The sequence below is a fragment of the Xiphophorus couchianus genome, chromosome 16, assembly GCF_001444195.1.
Source record: "Xiphophorus couchianus chromosome 16, X_couchianus-1.0, whole genome shotgun sequence".
In the NCBI taxonomy this organism is placed as follows: domain Eukaryota; kingdom Metazoa; phylum Chordata; class Actinopteri; order Cyprinodontiformes; family Poeciliidae; genus Xiphophorus; species Xiphophorus couchianus.
Window position 1 is genome coordinate 18,933,179 of NC_040243.1, and position 16,404 is coordinate 18,949,582.

Consider the following 16,404-nt stretch of genomic DNA (forward strand, 5'->3'; position numbering starts at 1 on the left):
ATACAAAAAATAAACACCAATAGGCAGCAAGGTTTTCAAAATAGATTTATTAAGTTAAATAGTTTGTTTGTTTAACTGGAACATGCTCGATCTTCCAGTTACTTCCACTGAAACGTTATAAGGCGACTGTCAGCTTTGCATTTAAAGTCCACTGTAGCCCTTCAGCTCGAAGGAGTGCGGATGGTTAGATTTTTATTTATAGATTTTTATGAGGGTTTGTTTGTTCCCAAACCATAAAACATTAGGTATGCACATTCAAAATCTGGTTAAAAATTAAAACAGTGGTGGAAAACGAGCGTACGTTTCATAAAATGTTCTCAAGCTCAGACATTTGGAGACTTTAATGCGACGGACATTTTATCTGCAGCGAGGTGAACCGATCAGAAAACATCTGGCAGGTCACAGAAGCTCAATTCACTGGCTGAGATGAATTCCCACTTTCATTTCTAAACATCCAGACTGTGCAAAAGTCATAAACGCTGCTTAAGTCATCAGATAATTCCCAGTCAGGAGTTTCTTATTTGTCTTTAGTCAAATTGACCATTTGTCATTTGGTCAAATGGTCTTAAACTAAATTTGTTTTAGCGCCTTTCAGCATTTTTTGTTGTTTTGTTTTTCAAATCTATTTCAGTTATTCAGGCAAATGTATGCAAACATGGTATAGAAAGTTTGGCTTGATATACAAATGTGTCTTTGGAATGTTTTCAACCTTCAGCTTTCTTAATAAATGACTCGATACATTTTGGACGGTATTTTAAAAGGTGAAAGTTGAGAGGGGGTTCTGTAGAGAGAGTATGAGCAGTAATCATCTTACATGCTGTACATAGCACCTAATCTTTTTTTGCTAACATCTAGTCAAACTTGAATAACTTTGGATGGCCATTGAAATCAAATTAACACATCGATACGTAAAAATTACATTTCGTATGTTAAGATATTGACTGTTCACAACCACTCGACAGAATTCTGATTAAAGAAAATTTGAATCTTCCCTTTTAAATCTGCTGATTGTTCCCTTAAGTGCATTTACAGGAGTTCATATTCGCTTCAGGACACTTGAGAAGTTGATGTAAATGTTTGACGCCAGATAGTTAAATGGTTAACATATTAAAACGGATCCAGTTTAAAAATTAAAGCAACCTGGAATGTTGTGGCCCTTTGGTGCATCCTACACTTTAAATGTAGAGAGATCCTTGTTTTCAAGAAGTTAATCACCAAAAACCAAAGAGTTGTAGTCTGAGTCTCCTCCGTCCCGCTCCCTAACTGCGGTGAGTTTGTCAATAACTACAGGAATAAAATGATCCTCTCATTAGTGCAAAATATCACTTCATACCCAAAGTCATGTGGAAGATAAATATTCCAGTTCATTTTGGGTTCATTTTAAGGTCACATGCTTCTCATCACAGCAGTCAAACGTAGTTTTTGGCACAGTACTTAAAATTTCAACATCTGCTGCCTGTTTCTTTAAATAAAACCCGCCTCCTGCCTTTCATTCATATATTAGACTAACATTATTAACAAGGAGTGCTGAGTAGCGGCGCCACTCAGCACTTCATTAAAAGCCTGCGCTCGATATTCCTGCTGCCGTCCAGTTCGGAGGGGTTTTTGGCTGAGGGTGTGCCGATGAGGTCGAAGAAAAGTTCGCGGCAGAGCCGGGCCGTGTGCTCGGGCGAGTAGACGGTGAAGCCGATCGTCCTCGGGTCGTTGAAGATTTCGTAGTCGTTTCCTCCCTGGAAACAGGAGCAGGGAGGAATCATAATCATCATAATCATATCACATCTGAGTTCATGTGGTCGGGTTTCCTTCTCATGACTAAAACCAACCACCAGGTCAAACGTCCATGAACAAATGAAGGCTTTATTCACTGAGTCTGAGGTTTTTACCGCTCAGCATGTTCATCCTCTCATAAGATCACAGTGACAAACAAAGAGAAGCTATTTCTTTACACGGCTCTCGAAATGTTTTAATTATTCTTAAAGGGGCCGTGTTATGTAAAATTTACTTTTTTGAGCCTTACATCACATGTTTCCTTGATTCTTTCATGCCTGTTTGAGAGATCCTTTAATCTCCATGGCAACCGTTCAGTTGTACAAAACGCCTGCAGGGACCCAGCGCCGCCTTCAAAACGCTGCCCAGAGCTGCTGTTTCTAAACCTCCGCCTCACAGAGCGGCACTCTTCCCCATGCAGCTCCTTCAGACTAGCCAGCCGCGATTAGCAAACGCCTGGTGGAGCTGCTAATCAGCTGAACTCTTTATAGCAGCTTCTTCTCAGTGCAACGCTGCTAAAAACATTAAAGGAGTAAGAGAGGAGTGATCTCGTAGTGACTTCCTGAAGGTGGAGTTTCAGAAAGAGCAGGGGTTTCTTAAAGAGACAGAGACCCAATGTCAAGGCGTTAAATTACAAAGTCAAATTTATTTTAAGCCATGTTTGACAAATGCAGCATTTTTATAACAACGGGGACTATATGCCTGGAAAATACATGATACTGCCCCTTTAAACTTTCTCATCTTGATTTTGTGGGATATTTTCACACAAACTAGTGTATAACTGAGACATGAAAGGAAAAGAACAAATAATTTAGATTTTTTTTTTTTTTTTTGCTGCAGCCTAATTTACACTGATACCCCAAAATAAAACCCAACACATAAATCATGTGTGTGCTTCTTTTGTTTATCTATAAGACTAAATCCTGGTGAAATGGGTAACATGACAAAGAGTGAATAACTTTGCAATTCTTTCCCCCCATTTATTGGAATAACACCAGCAGGAATGTGACCCACGACCCCTCAGGAGACACTGAGGTCAGATTGCTCAAATGCTGCTGCATTCTTCCAGTAGTCTGACTTCAGCTAAACCCAAGCGCTGCTTTAGGAAACGGCAGGACTCCCCCCGTCCTCAGGCTGCCGCAGGCCAGTCGATCTGAAGCAGAGACTGGGCGACAAACCACTGAAAGTAAAAGCTTGCAGCTATTCATGGCTACGTGCAAATTGAAGGGTGGAGGAAGGTCTATGTGAGTTTCCAAGGTAACAAATAATGAACTTTGGAGAGTCACATTAACAGTGGTTTGCAAAATTTGTGCTTTGAAAGTTGTTTCAAAGTTTGAAAAAACTTGCCCTTGTCTTCTGTATGTGATTGGCTGCTTCCCCACTAAGCTGTGTATCTGCGTTACGCTTAGTCAGATTTATCATGCCCACACTGTAAAAAATCTGTATTATTGTCCGGAGTGACGTGTTCTAGTTGGTTTAATCTGGGTTTTCCCCAAACGTTTTTAAGTGTTTTTCACCTTTTACGATGATGAAAAACAAACTCTTTGCTGCTGCAGTGCCATGTGACCGGCTCTGCGCTCGTATATTCAGCCGTCCTGGGAGTGGCGCGCAGAGAGCAGCTGAAACACCGCTCATAAATTTTATGATGTTCAAACCAGAGCAATACGTCCGTCTGGCAGAGGAGCAGCTTTTTCTTTAAGTTTCGTTTGCGCATAAGAGAGCGGAGACGTGCTAATGGTAGACGGGCAGTTCAGCAACCTTCCTGGGATTTTATTTATTGGTTCAAGTTTGTCTCTAGAAGCAAATGATTAACCGATGCATGTTTTTATGTTGCGAGTTGTTACGGCATTGCAGCTTCCTGAACCAGGTTAATTGGTGTTAAGGTGGTTTTTGGAGCAACAATTGAAGAAACGGAGGAGACTGTAGAGTATTAAACAACATTACTAAGGAACATGGTCTGCTGTGAATTTGTAACGCAGGTAAAACGCTAATATGATTCATGGGGATGACAGTGAGAGAATGGAGGAAAGTTTGGACCAAAACTAGAAGAATTTCAAGCGTTTTCAGAGGAGTGACAGAGGATTACTCCTTTTATTTTGCCCTCCTGCTAGTTATAAACTCCGACGTTTTGTGTTGACGTCAGTAAAGGAAATGATCTTACGTCTGAGGTTTCGTTGCCAAAGAAGTAGATGTCGTCCAGGCCTTCGTTCTCCAGCAGGTCTAAACACAGCCGCTTGTCCCAGCCCTCAGGGAAAATATCGAAACTGATGAGCCCACCTGAAACGAGACGAGCGTCGACACACCTGTCAACATTATCATAGTATTATGTCAATGGCTCCAGGCCAATTTTCACCCAAAATTCATATGGGAATATTTGTACCAATTGAATTTCTTACCCACATCTTTAAACTGCTGCATATAAATTTATTTGTAGTTAAATATGTTTAATAAGAGCAAAAATATATAAATGATAAATTGAATCATAAAATACTTTCTGAAACCTTTCATATTAAACTCTGTTTCAAATTGGTTGCGGTTCTGATCCCAGTTTGGTCCAATTGGACAATTTTGATCGCATAAGTCTATGTGTCCTCCTGCTGGTAGATATTATTTATTGGACTCATGTAACAATATTTAATTTCAGTAGATTATGAATTGAATTGAAGCTTGTTATGAATTAGCGTGTAGTAAAATAAGAAAAAAGGCTGAAATCAGTTGTCATAAAACGTCTACAGTCATAAAGCTTGTCGCCAGAAATGGTGGAGCAGCGCCCGACATCCAGCTCCACAGTATTAGACAAAAAAGGAAAACAATGTTTGAACGTCCATTAATCTACAAGTACATTTTCATAATGTATTTTAATATACAATTAGGCCAAAGTTATTCATAACTGTTGGATCTAGATTTAAAATAGTTTTCATCGACCAGGACTGTAGACTGACCAGATTTTATTTTTTTTTCAGTTTCCACTGATGCTTCAAGCTTTGCCTGTTGGTCAAAGTCAAACTTTAAACTTTAACTTTAAATCAATTAATACTTTTTTGACTCAACTGCTGTACTGCTGATTTTATTTATTTATTACCTGAGTTTCTCCTCTGTGCGTCCAGTGTGAATGCTTTCTAGCACGGTGGCAAAACCTGATGCTGCTGCTGCGCAAGTTACTCAACAAGTTGTTGCCAGGTAACCAAAGACTGAGTGAGTTGCTAGGTAACCAAAGAGCGAATGAGTTAGTTGATGCCACCAACCTTGATTAGCTGGTCGTATGAGAGGTTGAGCAGATAAAGCCTTTCCTCTGCCTACATCTCCCAGAATGCTGTGCGGTTCTGGATTGGAGTTCACTGACTATTTCATATATTGAATATTCTATTTATTGATATTAATCAAGTGTTGATCACCATAGATACTGCTATTGATTTATATTGCAGCCCTACTTTCAAGAGTTACATTTATTCAAAATATTACTGACAGAAAAAGAGAATCGTGGCTTTAATCACATCCAGTTTACCAACCAGTAAATAACTTAACAGACGAAAATAAAACTTAAACTTCTACCCATCGACAGACAGCAGGAGGACTTCTTGTTTGAGAGAAAATCAAATGAAATCAACAAAACACCACTGGGTTATAATTTTTTATGTTTTCACCAAGACCGCAGAACATTTCCTGTAATTAAAGCCATAATATAAAACCAGACTGCAGAGCAAAAAAAGCTGAAATGATCCGTCTCTGCTGAGCTTCAACCCCCGGCGCTGTGAGATGAGGGCAGAGGAAAACAAAACAGAGAGAAATCTCGGCACACATTCTTCTCTCCAACCTAAGCGACGTTTCCCCGTCTCGCCTCCGGGAATCGGCCAATCGGGAGGCTCTGTCCTCACACACCCAGCTCTGTCACAAACACCTTCACGCCCAAAAGATAAACAACTCAGAGCTCCAACCCCAACTTTAACTTTGAGCCTGCATGTTTTAAAAATGCTAACAGCTCAGATTGTGGGCTGAAATGAATTATTTAATACAGAATCCTTCCAGAGCAGGAAGATGATACCAGGACACACTGATTAGCTCTTCGGTCTCGGTGCAGACTGGGCAGTGTCGGGTTATATGACACCTGCAGCTTCTATCAGCTGATGAGGGAAAAGCAAACAAATAAACCTTCCGGACCTGCCAAGCCGTTTTCACTGCGTTAGAGTCAATATCGCAAAGATTTGGGCTGCGGCGTTCCCCTCTGATTTCACGCCCCGGGAGCCCCGGCGACCACGAAAGCCCCAACATTCAGCAGGCAGGCTTTTTGAGGAAACCGAACGGGTCGGTTCTTGTTTGTGTGAAGCGAGAGCGGTCCTAACGCGTCATCAGCGGACCGGCGAGGCACGTAAGCAAACATCCAGTACCTTCTGCTGCGGCGTGTCGTCAACAGAGCGAGAAGGAACAGCGTGTGTGTAATAGTTAACCAGCACAAAGGTTCAGTATGAACCAAAGGTGGGCCGGCGGAGGGGCGGAGGGGGGGTCTCTTGTTTTTTATCAACAGATAAGGAGCAACAAGCAGACGGAAATGCTGTAAAAGTGGTTTGGCACCGAGCCGAACCGTCATAAACAGATGCTATTAAGTTTGTTTTTCTTCCTGACAGAGTGTCGCCAGAAACAAGATGTTCTCGCTGCTCATGATGTCGTTCTGTTTTCCCCTTTTGCCCGCCTTTCTGCATGGATGCAGAGAGAGATCACCTTTGGTGAAGCGAAGCCCCTTTCCAGCAAACTCCTTTTTCAGGGCAGCAACAAATTTCTCCCGGATCTTCTCCCTCTGAGAAACAAGAAACAAACGGGTTAAAGACTTTGGAGCAAAAAATATTTTTTTAAAAATGACAGAAACGGTGGATTGCTTTTATTAACCCCCTTTACTCTGATGCCACTTAAAAAACTTCAGAAATGACCTAACCAGTAAATATAATCCGGTGTACTTGACATAAAACAAAACTAAGCTACACTAACTTCACAGCACAATATACGAGCTTAATAATTCATAAACATTGATGGAAGTGAAGTGAAGTTAAATAATCTGCCAGTGGATTAAAACATTTTCTGGTTTCAGGCACAATTTAATGGTCTTTAGTAGAGAGTCATTTATTTTAGCAGGAATCCATTTTTGTTTAAATTAAACCTGGTTCAGTTTAATTACTGAACAGATTCACATTCAGTTGCATCAAGCTCATAATAACAAGTTTTCTACCTGAGAGACGCCACTGATTGCACTCGGTCGGTGCCTGGAGGAACTCGACCTCTCTAGGAAGAGTCGCTTTAGACTCATTTTACCGGCCTGTTGCATAATTAACCTAATTAGTGACGAGTTGATCCTCTAGGTTTTTTTCCACATAGCTAAAATACACGTCAAAAACATGTCAAGCCAATTTAAATGTAACTACATCTTCTCTTTCTGAAAATAGAGGAAGATTACAGAATATAAGTGTGGTGACGTAGCTGAGCGGCTAAACTTCTCCTCTGCTGACGTTTACTTCATTTATTTAGCCAGACTGTCAACCATCAGTGTTCAATCGGTTAGATTGTGTTGACAGGTCAATGTTTGACCTTTCTTTGTCTGTTTAACCAGATCACGGCTTAGAAAGAGAGACAAAAAGGTCCTTTTGGTAAAAATAAAAATTGCTTGCTTTGCTCCATCCTATCTGCCTTCAGATTGAAACATTCTCTTCCTGTGCACAGTAGTGGCGATTTTGTAACTTTGTGATACGGACTTTTCCAGGTAAACAGTATTTACCTTGTCTATTTCGGAAAATTCGATCCTCTCCTCCAGGGTGCAGCTGCGACCGATGGGCGAAATGTTAATCATCCCGTTCCTGAACTCAATAAACGTTCCCCTGCGGGAAGAAAACGAAGCGGGATTCAATGATTTCCTTTTGATCTGGCTCTCAAGCTTCTGTTGGGGAAAGTGTAAAGGAATGAAAGCATTCATTTGAAATAAAGAAACCCGGTGAACGTTATCGGAAAGGTTTGTGTGACGAACCTTTTCTTTGGCAGCTTAATGAGCCCCATGTACCGCAGGCAGAAGTTAATCAGATCCTGCAGCAGCTCCTCTCCCAGATGGTTCTGGATCGCCTGCAGGAGCAAAAACGCATTTAATATGGCTTCAGAATAATCGTGCTAAAAGGAAATTACCATTCTCATTAAAAACATTGCTTTCCAGCATAATAAACGGGGGATTTCAGGCTTTGTTCTCACGGAAAATATGAACTCGCTTACGTGCTTTGAGAGGAGTTTCCCGTCTTTATATTGAACAGTCCCGTTCTCAGCAAACACATAGTCAAACTTGTGAATCACTGAAAGAGAGAAAACACACAAAATGAGGCTAAATGTGATCGCCATAACTCAAAGAGTTATTTTTAAAAAATTGAGAATAGTAAGAATCGGAAAATAAAGTAGCCTTCGATGCTGTTGTTAGACTTGTTGCTGATTATACTGCATACAAAAAAGGCTGGAAGAGTTTTGATCAGTCTAATCTCTCTTCTTCTTTTAATCTGAGTTATCAACGGTTTGATTTACTTTAGGAACCGATTTAAACGCTATAACCTAAAAAAAACAAAAAACAGAAATCAGATAGAAGATTCCTGCTCAATAGTAAATGCAAATGCTGTTGGAAAACAGTTATTAATTCATCTAGGCTCCAAGCAGCAAGGTAAAAATATATTTAATAAAAACTTTTATTAACAAGGTGGGAAACAGTGTAGATAATAATAGTAATAGTATAAAATCCACTGGAAAACTTTCAGAACTACTTAAAGCCTGTTCCTGAGAATATATGCAGTGGTATACTACTGGCACTGAGTGCAGAATTTGCAAAATATTTTGAGATTAAAACTTCAACTGAACAATAATCAGACAGAGTAAAGCAGAGGAAAGAGCTCATGTTATATGGGAATGAGAAATGTTCAACTTGTTAGCAAACTTTCATCTTCTCTGGGTTGAAGAGGAAACGTCAGACAGCCAAGAAAATTTTACAATAGTACCAAAAAAAGTACGTTTTGCTGGCTTTGGACCAAAACACGTAGCCACTAAGACAACCTGTTTTCCAGGTAGAGCCTGCAAAACGTCCAACCACCTCACTGTTTGCACTACATACACATGACTCTTTGGAGGTGCCTGCGCATAAACAACAGCTGGAGACCAAAAACACTCAAAAGTGTAGAGCAGGTGAACTCTTGCATTGATTCTGTTAGCTTTTAGCATATGCACCTAAATGCGCCACCTTGGTCTTTTTTGTGGGTAGAGACAACATCAGCTGCAACTGAGCGCCAAGAACAGCTTCACCTTTAACACACTTGGACGTGAAGCCACATTGTGTTCTGCCTTGGCGCAGTGCATCTGCATTCCAGCTGTCGGCTAATATTTACAGATAGACAAGCTATCAGCTGTCCGCTGCAGCTATGCATTCCCTGCTCAGCGTGACGGTGTGCTTTGGAAACAGAGTCAGGAGTCATGAGTTGGGAAAGTGAACCAAACCGAAGCAAAGAGGGGTCAGATGGACGACCGCATGAGGCCTGACTGAAATGCGACCCTAAAGTGTGGTTGGGTGTGTCGTTGCACCGCATTTCGGAATGGAAGCTAATGAATCAGACAAGCTGGTCCTGCAGAGGATAGTGAGGGGAGCGGAACAGTTGCTCCTCAACGTCAAAAACAGAAACACCGAGCGGCTCCAGCGTTCTGCCTCAAGCTGAACTGATGTTAAGATCACTTCAGCTTAAATCATTGAGCTTCCACACTGATCGGCGGATCTGTGTTGTTTGCGGAGATGAAGCGATTCCCAGTCTCACTGATTGCCGATTTCAGCCGTCGAAAATCTAAATCATCAGGAAAATCCAGGACAACTCAAACAAAAACACTTTTGTTAACTAAATTACTATATGTACGTCTGGGGTTGGGAGATTATATTGCACATTCTTATTAAGGAGTGTTAAAATGTATAAAATCTATCAGTAATTGTCTTTTTAATGTGTGTCAAAAGGCTTTTTGAAGATCTTCAGTACATTTTAGCCGGATGTGTTTTCCCGTTAAACATGCTGCTAACATCTCTGATTTCTAAATATACCAGCATTGTGTCAATTGTCTGCTTATTTTCAGTATAGACAGCTAAAATAATATATGGCCTGTTAAAATGATTTCTTCAAACTTGCTTATTTTGCTTCATGTTGCTCCCTCCTTTAATTGTGTGTTGATATATTGACATATGCCTTTCATAGTTTTACAGTTTTTGCTTTATTGTTTCCATTTCTTGTTCGATCCCCTTTAGTGCTTTGGAAGACACCCTCAGATCAAATGTATTATTGTTATTATTATTATTATTATTATTATTATTATTATATTATTAAGTACTAAATAAGAGCTGCAATCATAAATTCTGCAATCTGTCCTCCACATAAAATATTTTTGAGTATCTTGCTTGCTGAGTGCGTTGCTTTTTTTGGACTTCATCATTACTGTGCGATATCAGCTATTACGAGGTAATTAATTTCTAATGGCTGAACGCAACTACTTTCAATAATAATATTATATAATAACGCTGACAATGACATTTTTGACACATTTCATCAAAAACATTATAAACCTGGTAACTGTAAGTCATTTGCCTGCAGTAATCTTGAAACAAGATGTTCAAATCTTTAATAACAAACAGCATAAATAACCGTATGCTGTAAATAAATGGCAAAAAACAAAATTGTATCTGATCTAATTGGTTTATCTTTGTTTCTCTGGGTTTCAGGTCATTTTCTTTCACCGTTTCTCCCAGCTTCTCTCCACAGACTGACTCCCAGTTTCACAAAGTTGCAGCAGGAGGCTTGAGTTGATGCGCTGAAAACCTACAAGAACAAAAATGTGGTTGAAACAGGAAGCGGCCTGCTCACCGTCGTCTCCTTCCCCGAGCTGCTCGGCTATCTTCGGGTAGTCCGACCCTCCCACGATGCCGATCTTCACTTTCCTCCTCAGAGTCTGGAAGAACTCGTCCAGCTTCGGGTCGATTTTCTGCACATTGCAAGAAACACGAACTTTGAGTGTTTTATTTTGTTTTTCACTCGCCAACAACATCTGTCATCTGATAACAGATATTCCTTTGGCAGAGAAAAATCTTAGTCATTAAAGTATCATAACATCGTGATAAGATGACTGTAAAGGCTGGTTTCATGTTGTGACTGTTGGAGGCGTGAACTGTGCAGACACACAAACACACATTGAGCAATCGCTCCAGATAAGCCCCAACACAGCAACCAGCACTTTATTAATACTAAATCTGCACACATGCAGTTTTCAATGGAAACTAGAATATTAACAGCAAGGCAAAGGAAGAGTCAAATAAACAAGAGTGGCATGAAGTGACGATGTCTACATTTTTAAGCAGCTCGACCCGCTGTGTTATCTCCGGTTTATGAGGAGGCAGGATTAGAAATGTCTCCAGACTGAATGAATGAGGACGACGTGATGCCGTGAGGACACAGTGTGCCCTCCTCAGAGTGGGAGGCAAAGGATGCAGCCGGGGAGAGAGAGCAGCAGCAGCAGCAGAGGAGGATGGAGCTGCTGCTGTAGGAAGAAAGAAAAACGCTTCTAATGACAGACTAACACCAACAATAGGCTGCTTGTTGGATGGATGGCAGCTTACTTCTCTCGGTGGCGTCAGTGTGCCGTCCACGTCAAACAGACACAGGACGTTTCGCTGTGTGGGAAAGCCGTTTAAAGTCTCCATTCCTGGGCGGCTCGGCTCGGCTCGGTTCGGCTCGGCTCGGCTCGGCTCGCTGTTTTCTTCTCTAAAGATGTAAGTTAAAAGTGGGAGGTTCGGTCTCGTGCCACTCGTATAATCTCACATGAGGACAAACTACATCCTGTCCAGAAGTACTCTAAAGAAACAGACTCAAACTGGGAGTTTAAAGTAGATATTCGTCTTCCTTTCCGAGCTGGAAGCGGCTTCCCGGTCCGTTGGTTCTGGTTCGACTCTGTTCGGCTCAGTGTGACAGCGAGGTGTCCACTTCAGCGTGCAGTACGTGCCTGTTTCCTCTGCTGCGCTGTACTACAGCGGAGCCCATTCAACTCAGCCAGTGACGTAGAAAGTGGGCGGGGCAACAGGCGGCTGACCTTTCACCTGCAAAGACGAGTTCAAGTGAGATAGTAAACAAAGGAGAAATTATATTATATTATATTATTTATATTAATTATATTATATAATATTTCTTATATTATATTATGATGTGCTATATTATTCTACATTATATTATAGTATGATGTGTTGTTATATTATTATTTCTTACATTGTAAATACAAAATGTAAAGAAAGCACTGTATATTTACAATGTAAAGATTTTCTCTTCTGAAAGGCTTTAGGTTTTTTTTTTATTAGATGTTCAAAAAATGTAACTTCAGGTTTACCCTTCCACAGAATGTTTCCCAAAAGCTGTTGTGGATCATCAAGAGATTTTTAGACAAATTTGAACCTGGGCTCTGGAGTTTATGTTCATTTCAGTCAGACGAACAGAAAACTCTCTTTTTCTTTTTTTTTTTACTGTTGAATCATGAACACTGACATTAACTGAGGCAAGTGAAGAAATTTTTAAATTTAGTTACATGAAAGGTTCAGCACTGTTCCATGTTTTGTGCATATAGACCCTCTGTGTATTTTGCTAGAGTTTCACAATGACCTTTTAAACCTTTACAAACTGATATTTATGCTGTTTTTATCTGTTATTGAATTTCCTCAGACAGAGGGCATCATGTGTTGCTTTTTGAGATATTTTAGCCTATTTCATGTTGTCAGCGTGTTGCGCTAAGCCTAGAAGAAGAGGTAGAATTATGTTTTTTATATATATACATACCTCTCAGTGTGGGATGTTCACTCAAACCTTAGGCAGAAATCCAAATGATCACTACTGCTTTCTTCTTTTCTGTGGATGTTGTTTTAACAAGTAAAGTGCAGCTTCAGTACTGCAGAAAAATATGTCTGTTTTTAAAAACTTCAAAAATACTCAATTTAATAATCAATTTAAGTTTGTATAAACGTGACATTCACGTGACGTTTCCTGACCCAGAGCTAAGCTATTTGTGCTTCTACACTGACCCCTGGCGTTTTAAAATTGAAATTACTTCAGCTCATAATGCCACTCATAATGAGTTTTTCGTGCTTCTTCTTTTTTCGTCTAGTCATAAACCCAAAAGCTAAACAGGACAAAAGTCTGCTTTATGTGAGCAATATCAAAATTAATTCTGTGCACAGATTACTCAGGTTTGTTCTTTTCATGGCATCAACATAAACTGTGTTCTCTGATAGATTTCATTCTTGTAGCCCTAAGGTTTTCAATATTTGTTTCTCTCTCAAAATTATCCAATTTCCCCACTCCCAATATTCTCTCCAGTTCTCAATTTGTTCTTTGTAGCTGAGTCCATTTAATACATTTTAATTACCTAATTAATAAGCAAACCCAGAAGAAAAAAAGTCAATTCAATCCACTCATGCAGATTCCAAGTAAAACTTTTTCCAAATTGTTCCTCATTGCACCAAACAGAGCAGTGAAGTTCATTTTATTAAACTAGATAAAAAGTTTATCCAAGGAAACCCAGCAGATGGCGTCAAATGACTAAGTTGACACTATCCCTGAATGAGGATGTAGCAACACTGAGCAGTCACTTGAGTTGTTAACTTTGCAGTTAATCCCTCATACATGCAGCAAGCAACAGTTGAAAGAAAAACTCTGCTTTCAGTGGAAGAAACATCTATCAGAACCCGGCTCAGTGTGAACCAGACAGCCATCTTCGGGGGTTTTGGGGGGATGGATGAACCAGCATTTGATTCATCCATCTTCCCATAAACTTTGACCAACTTTCCAGTCCCTCATGATAAAAAAACATCCGCACAGCATCTTGTTGCTACAGCCATGTTTTACAGTGGAGATGACGTGCTAAAGCTCCCGGCCATCAATTTGAGCCCTAAATACCTCCTGCTAGTGTGTGATGATGTTGAAATTATAACGCATGCAGATGACATTGTCATTTCTACACACAAGAATGTGATTACAGTTGTCACATACAATGACAAAAGTTTCTGTTTGGTTTAAATAATCATGCCTCACATGCCTCAAATAGTTAAAGCTAAAGCAGTGGTTCCCAAATATTTCCTGGGCCCCCCTATGGATTACAATAAAATCACCCCCCAAAAAAGAAAAAAAACAACAACTGGGCACACACATCGTTCAACCAGACACAAACCTATACACATATTTTGTTTTCAAACTCCACTGAAGTTTATTTTACACTTCAGGCTGCAACAAAACACTACAAACCATCTTTACAGTGAAACACTAAACTGTTTTTTTGGTTTTTTTCTTTCATCCATACCGCTTTGCTCCCCCCACCCTGCAATGGCACTGTGCCCCCCCAGGGGGCGCACCCCACACTTTGGGAACCACTGAGCTAAAGGATTCTTCCCATTTTTTTTTATGTCAAATGTAAAACTTATGAGTGATTCTTGATTCAACTCTTAGGTCCAAAAGATATGTCAGAAATAAAAACCTGAATGATGAAATCCTTTGGGAGAGACTAGGGTTCTTTAAAGAAACTTTTAAATATAAGTTCTTAAAAAGAAACTTATTTCATTGAGGAAGAAGACATGATTCCTAATAACTTTAAAACTCAAGATAACCTCCATATTTGTTTCCATGAAGCCAAAATAACTGATTATAAGCAAAAAGTACTGTAAACAAAAATGCAATGAGGGCTCGTGATTATGTACTAAATTTGAATGTTCTGCTTTTTATCAGCTTTTAGTTTAGCCTGTCAATAGATTAACTACAAAACACATTTAGATTGAATAAATGCATTTGATGAATTCATATTAACACCGTTGGTTTATGCTGTTTTTGCTAACGCACCGATGTTTCAATGGATTTATTTTGCATTTATAAATTTTTTGCTTTTAGTAGCATTTCGAACCACAGATGGAAATCCCTCTGTCGCTGTGCGATGAATAAATGTAATAAATGCATAATGGAAAGCACTTCTGAGTCATTGTGTCGTACTGATGGGAACACCACAAATTGCCGCAGTCCAGCTGCTGTTTAACAACCCAGGCGACACAGAGACACTGTTGTTTCTTTTGCCATGTTGAAATAGCTGGAAAGCCTCTTCATGTGGAAATGTGAAGGTGCTAAATGGTCGTTCTCCCCAACCCAACTGTGTTACTGCAGCGTCATCCGTGTGTTCGCTCGAGATGTTTACGACTCTGCAAGGTGGCAACAGGATGGCGTGTGATGTGCAGGAAGTTAGGCACAGGAGCCTAAATGTGTTTGCTTGTTTTATTGGTTTAGTGACAGGATTACACAGCCTGGATCATGTGGACTGTAGCAGTGACTGATTTGCTTTATGGAAGGAGGAAAACAAGACATAAGTTCAAAACTGAAAGTCTTCCTGCTAAAATATAAGTCTTTGCAAGACTTTTATTACGCAAACGAACATGAACACTCAATTGATAGATCGATTCACTACCAGTTTTGTGCACCAAATGATTAAGAACTTGTAAACACAAGTTCATCGAGGATCTGTAAAGGTGTAGATGTATGCAAGTTTTATATGACTGCATAGGAAATAGACGGGTGTATTTTCAAATTTATTGCGAGGTAACGAAGTAGTTCTGTAGTTTTGTACAACTTTATATTGCGATTAAAAGATTATAAAATGTGCATCATGCTGTATTTCACTTTGCCATGTTGTCATTGTCTTCCATCTGTTTAAAGCTCATTCCTCTAAAACAGGGGAAGAGTAACTCCATAAATAAATAAATATTTATTAATGAAACGCTCAAAAACTAGGTCAGGCTGCCATCAGTTGGAGCCACTCCAACCATTCCACATGGTGAAATTCAGTGCAGACGGAGCAAATGCTTGGTGTAACATGAGATTCTATATTTTTTTTAAATTAGCCTTTACATAAATTATGTTTAAAATATAAATCACACTCATGATGTAGCATACGGCATATAACAAAAACACAGTGGAATTGGGTGAAACTGAAGCATTTTGAAAATCACGGTGGCACAAACCTCATTGTCTTAAAGAGGACACCATTCATATAAACAACAGAAACTCATAATTAGAACTGTTAGATTACAGTCTCCTCAGTTATGGCCGTAGTGTTGCCATATAAAACACGAGTGTGATTAGAGAGGATATAAACATGCAAATGATCCATCTGTTTCCACACACAACTGTAGGAACGATCAACATTTCGACGCTCTAAACGGTAAAGCCTGTGGTCTTCTACGATACGAGCACTAATTCGATTTGCGTATCCGATTGGGTAAGGACGGGCTTATTCAAAATGTGGTGACAATGGTTTATGAGCAGACTTTTATTGTCTAAATCCACCTTGTTTTTATAACCAACAATATTTATCTGCTTAGCTTTATGGGCCTCCGGTGACCTTTGCCCCTTTACCACCATAAAAGGCTTCCTCTGCTTCTTAAAGGATAAAAAAGGGGCATCGTGTCAGAAAGCAGACAAACAGGAAATGCACATGTTTACAATATTCTGCTATACTTTTCTCTTTTTGTTTACTGATTATCCTGCAGAGGATTTCTGCATTAATACACACCTTAAAATCACATAGAAT

At 39.7% G+C, this 16,404-nt stretch overlaps 1 protein-coding gene across 1 annotated transcript; it reads right to left on the reverse strand.

The window, feature by feature from the left end:
- Positions 1-302: 302 nt before the first annotated feature.
- pmm1 (phosphomannomutase 1) lies at positions 303-11,898 on the reverse strand. The gene is made up of 8 exons (XM_028041697.1): positions 11,417-11,898; positions 10,668-10,785; positions 8,011-8,087; positions 7,775-7,866; positions 7,529-7,628; positions 6,484-6,559; positions 3,929-4,044; positions 303-1,730 (listed from the first exon to the last, which is right to left on the reverse strand). Exons 1-8 carry the CDS (start codon positions 11,498-11,500, stop codon positions 1,545-1,547), a joined length of 849 nt encoding a protein of 282 aa, XP_027897498.1. The 5' UTR covers positions 11,501-11,898; the 3' UTR covers positions 303-1,544.
- Positions 11,899-16,404: the final 4,506 nt, after the last annotated feature.

Coding starts and splice junctions, on each gene's coding strand:
- pmm1 (XM_028041697.1), bottom strand. CDS start 11,500: ATGGAGACTTTAAACGGCTTTCCCACACAGCGAAACGTCCTGTGTCTG. Junction 8,088..10,667: donor GCTCGGGGAAGGAGACGACG/GTGAGCAGGCCG, acceptor TCTCTCTTTCAG/TGATTCACAAGTTTGACTAT. Junction 7,867..8,010: donor GGAAACTCCTCTCAAAGCAC/GTAAGCGAGTTC, acceptor TTGCTCCTGCAG/GCGATCCAGAACCATCTGGG.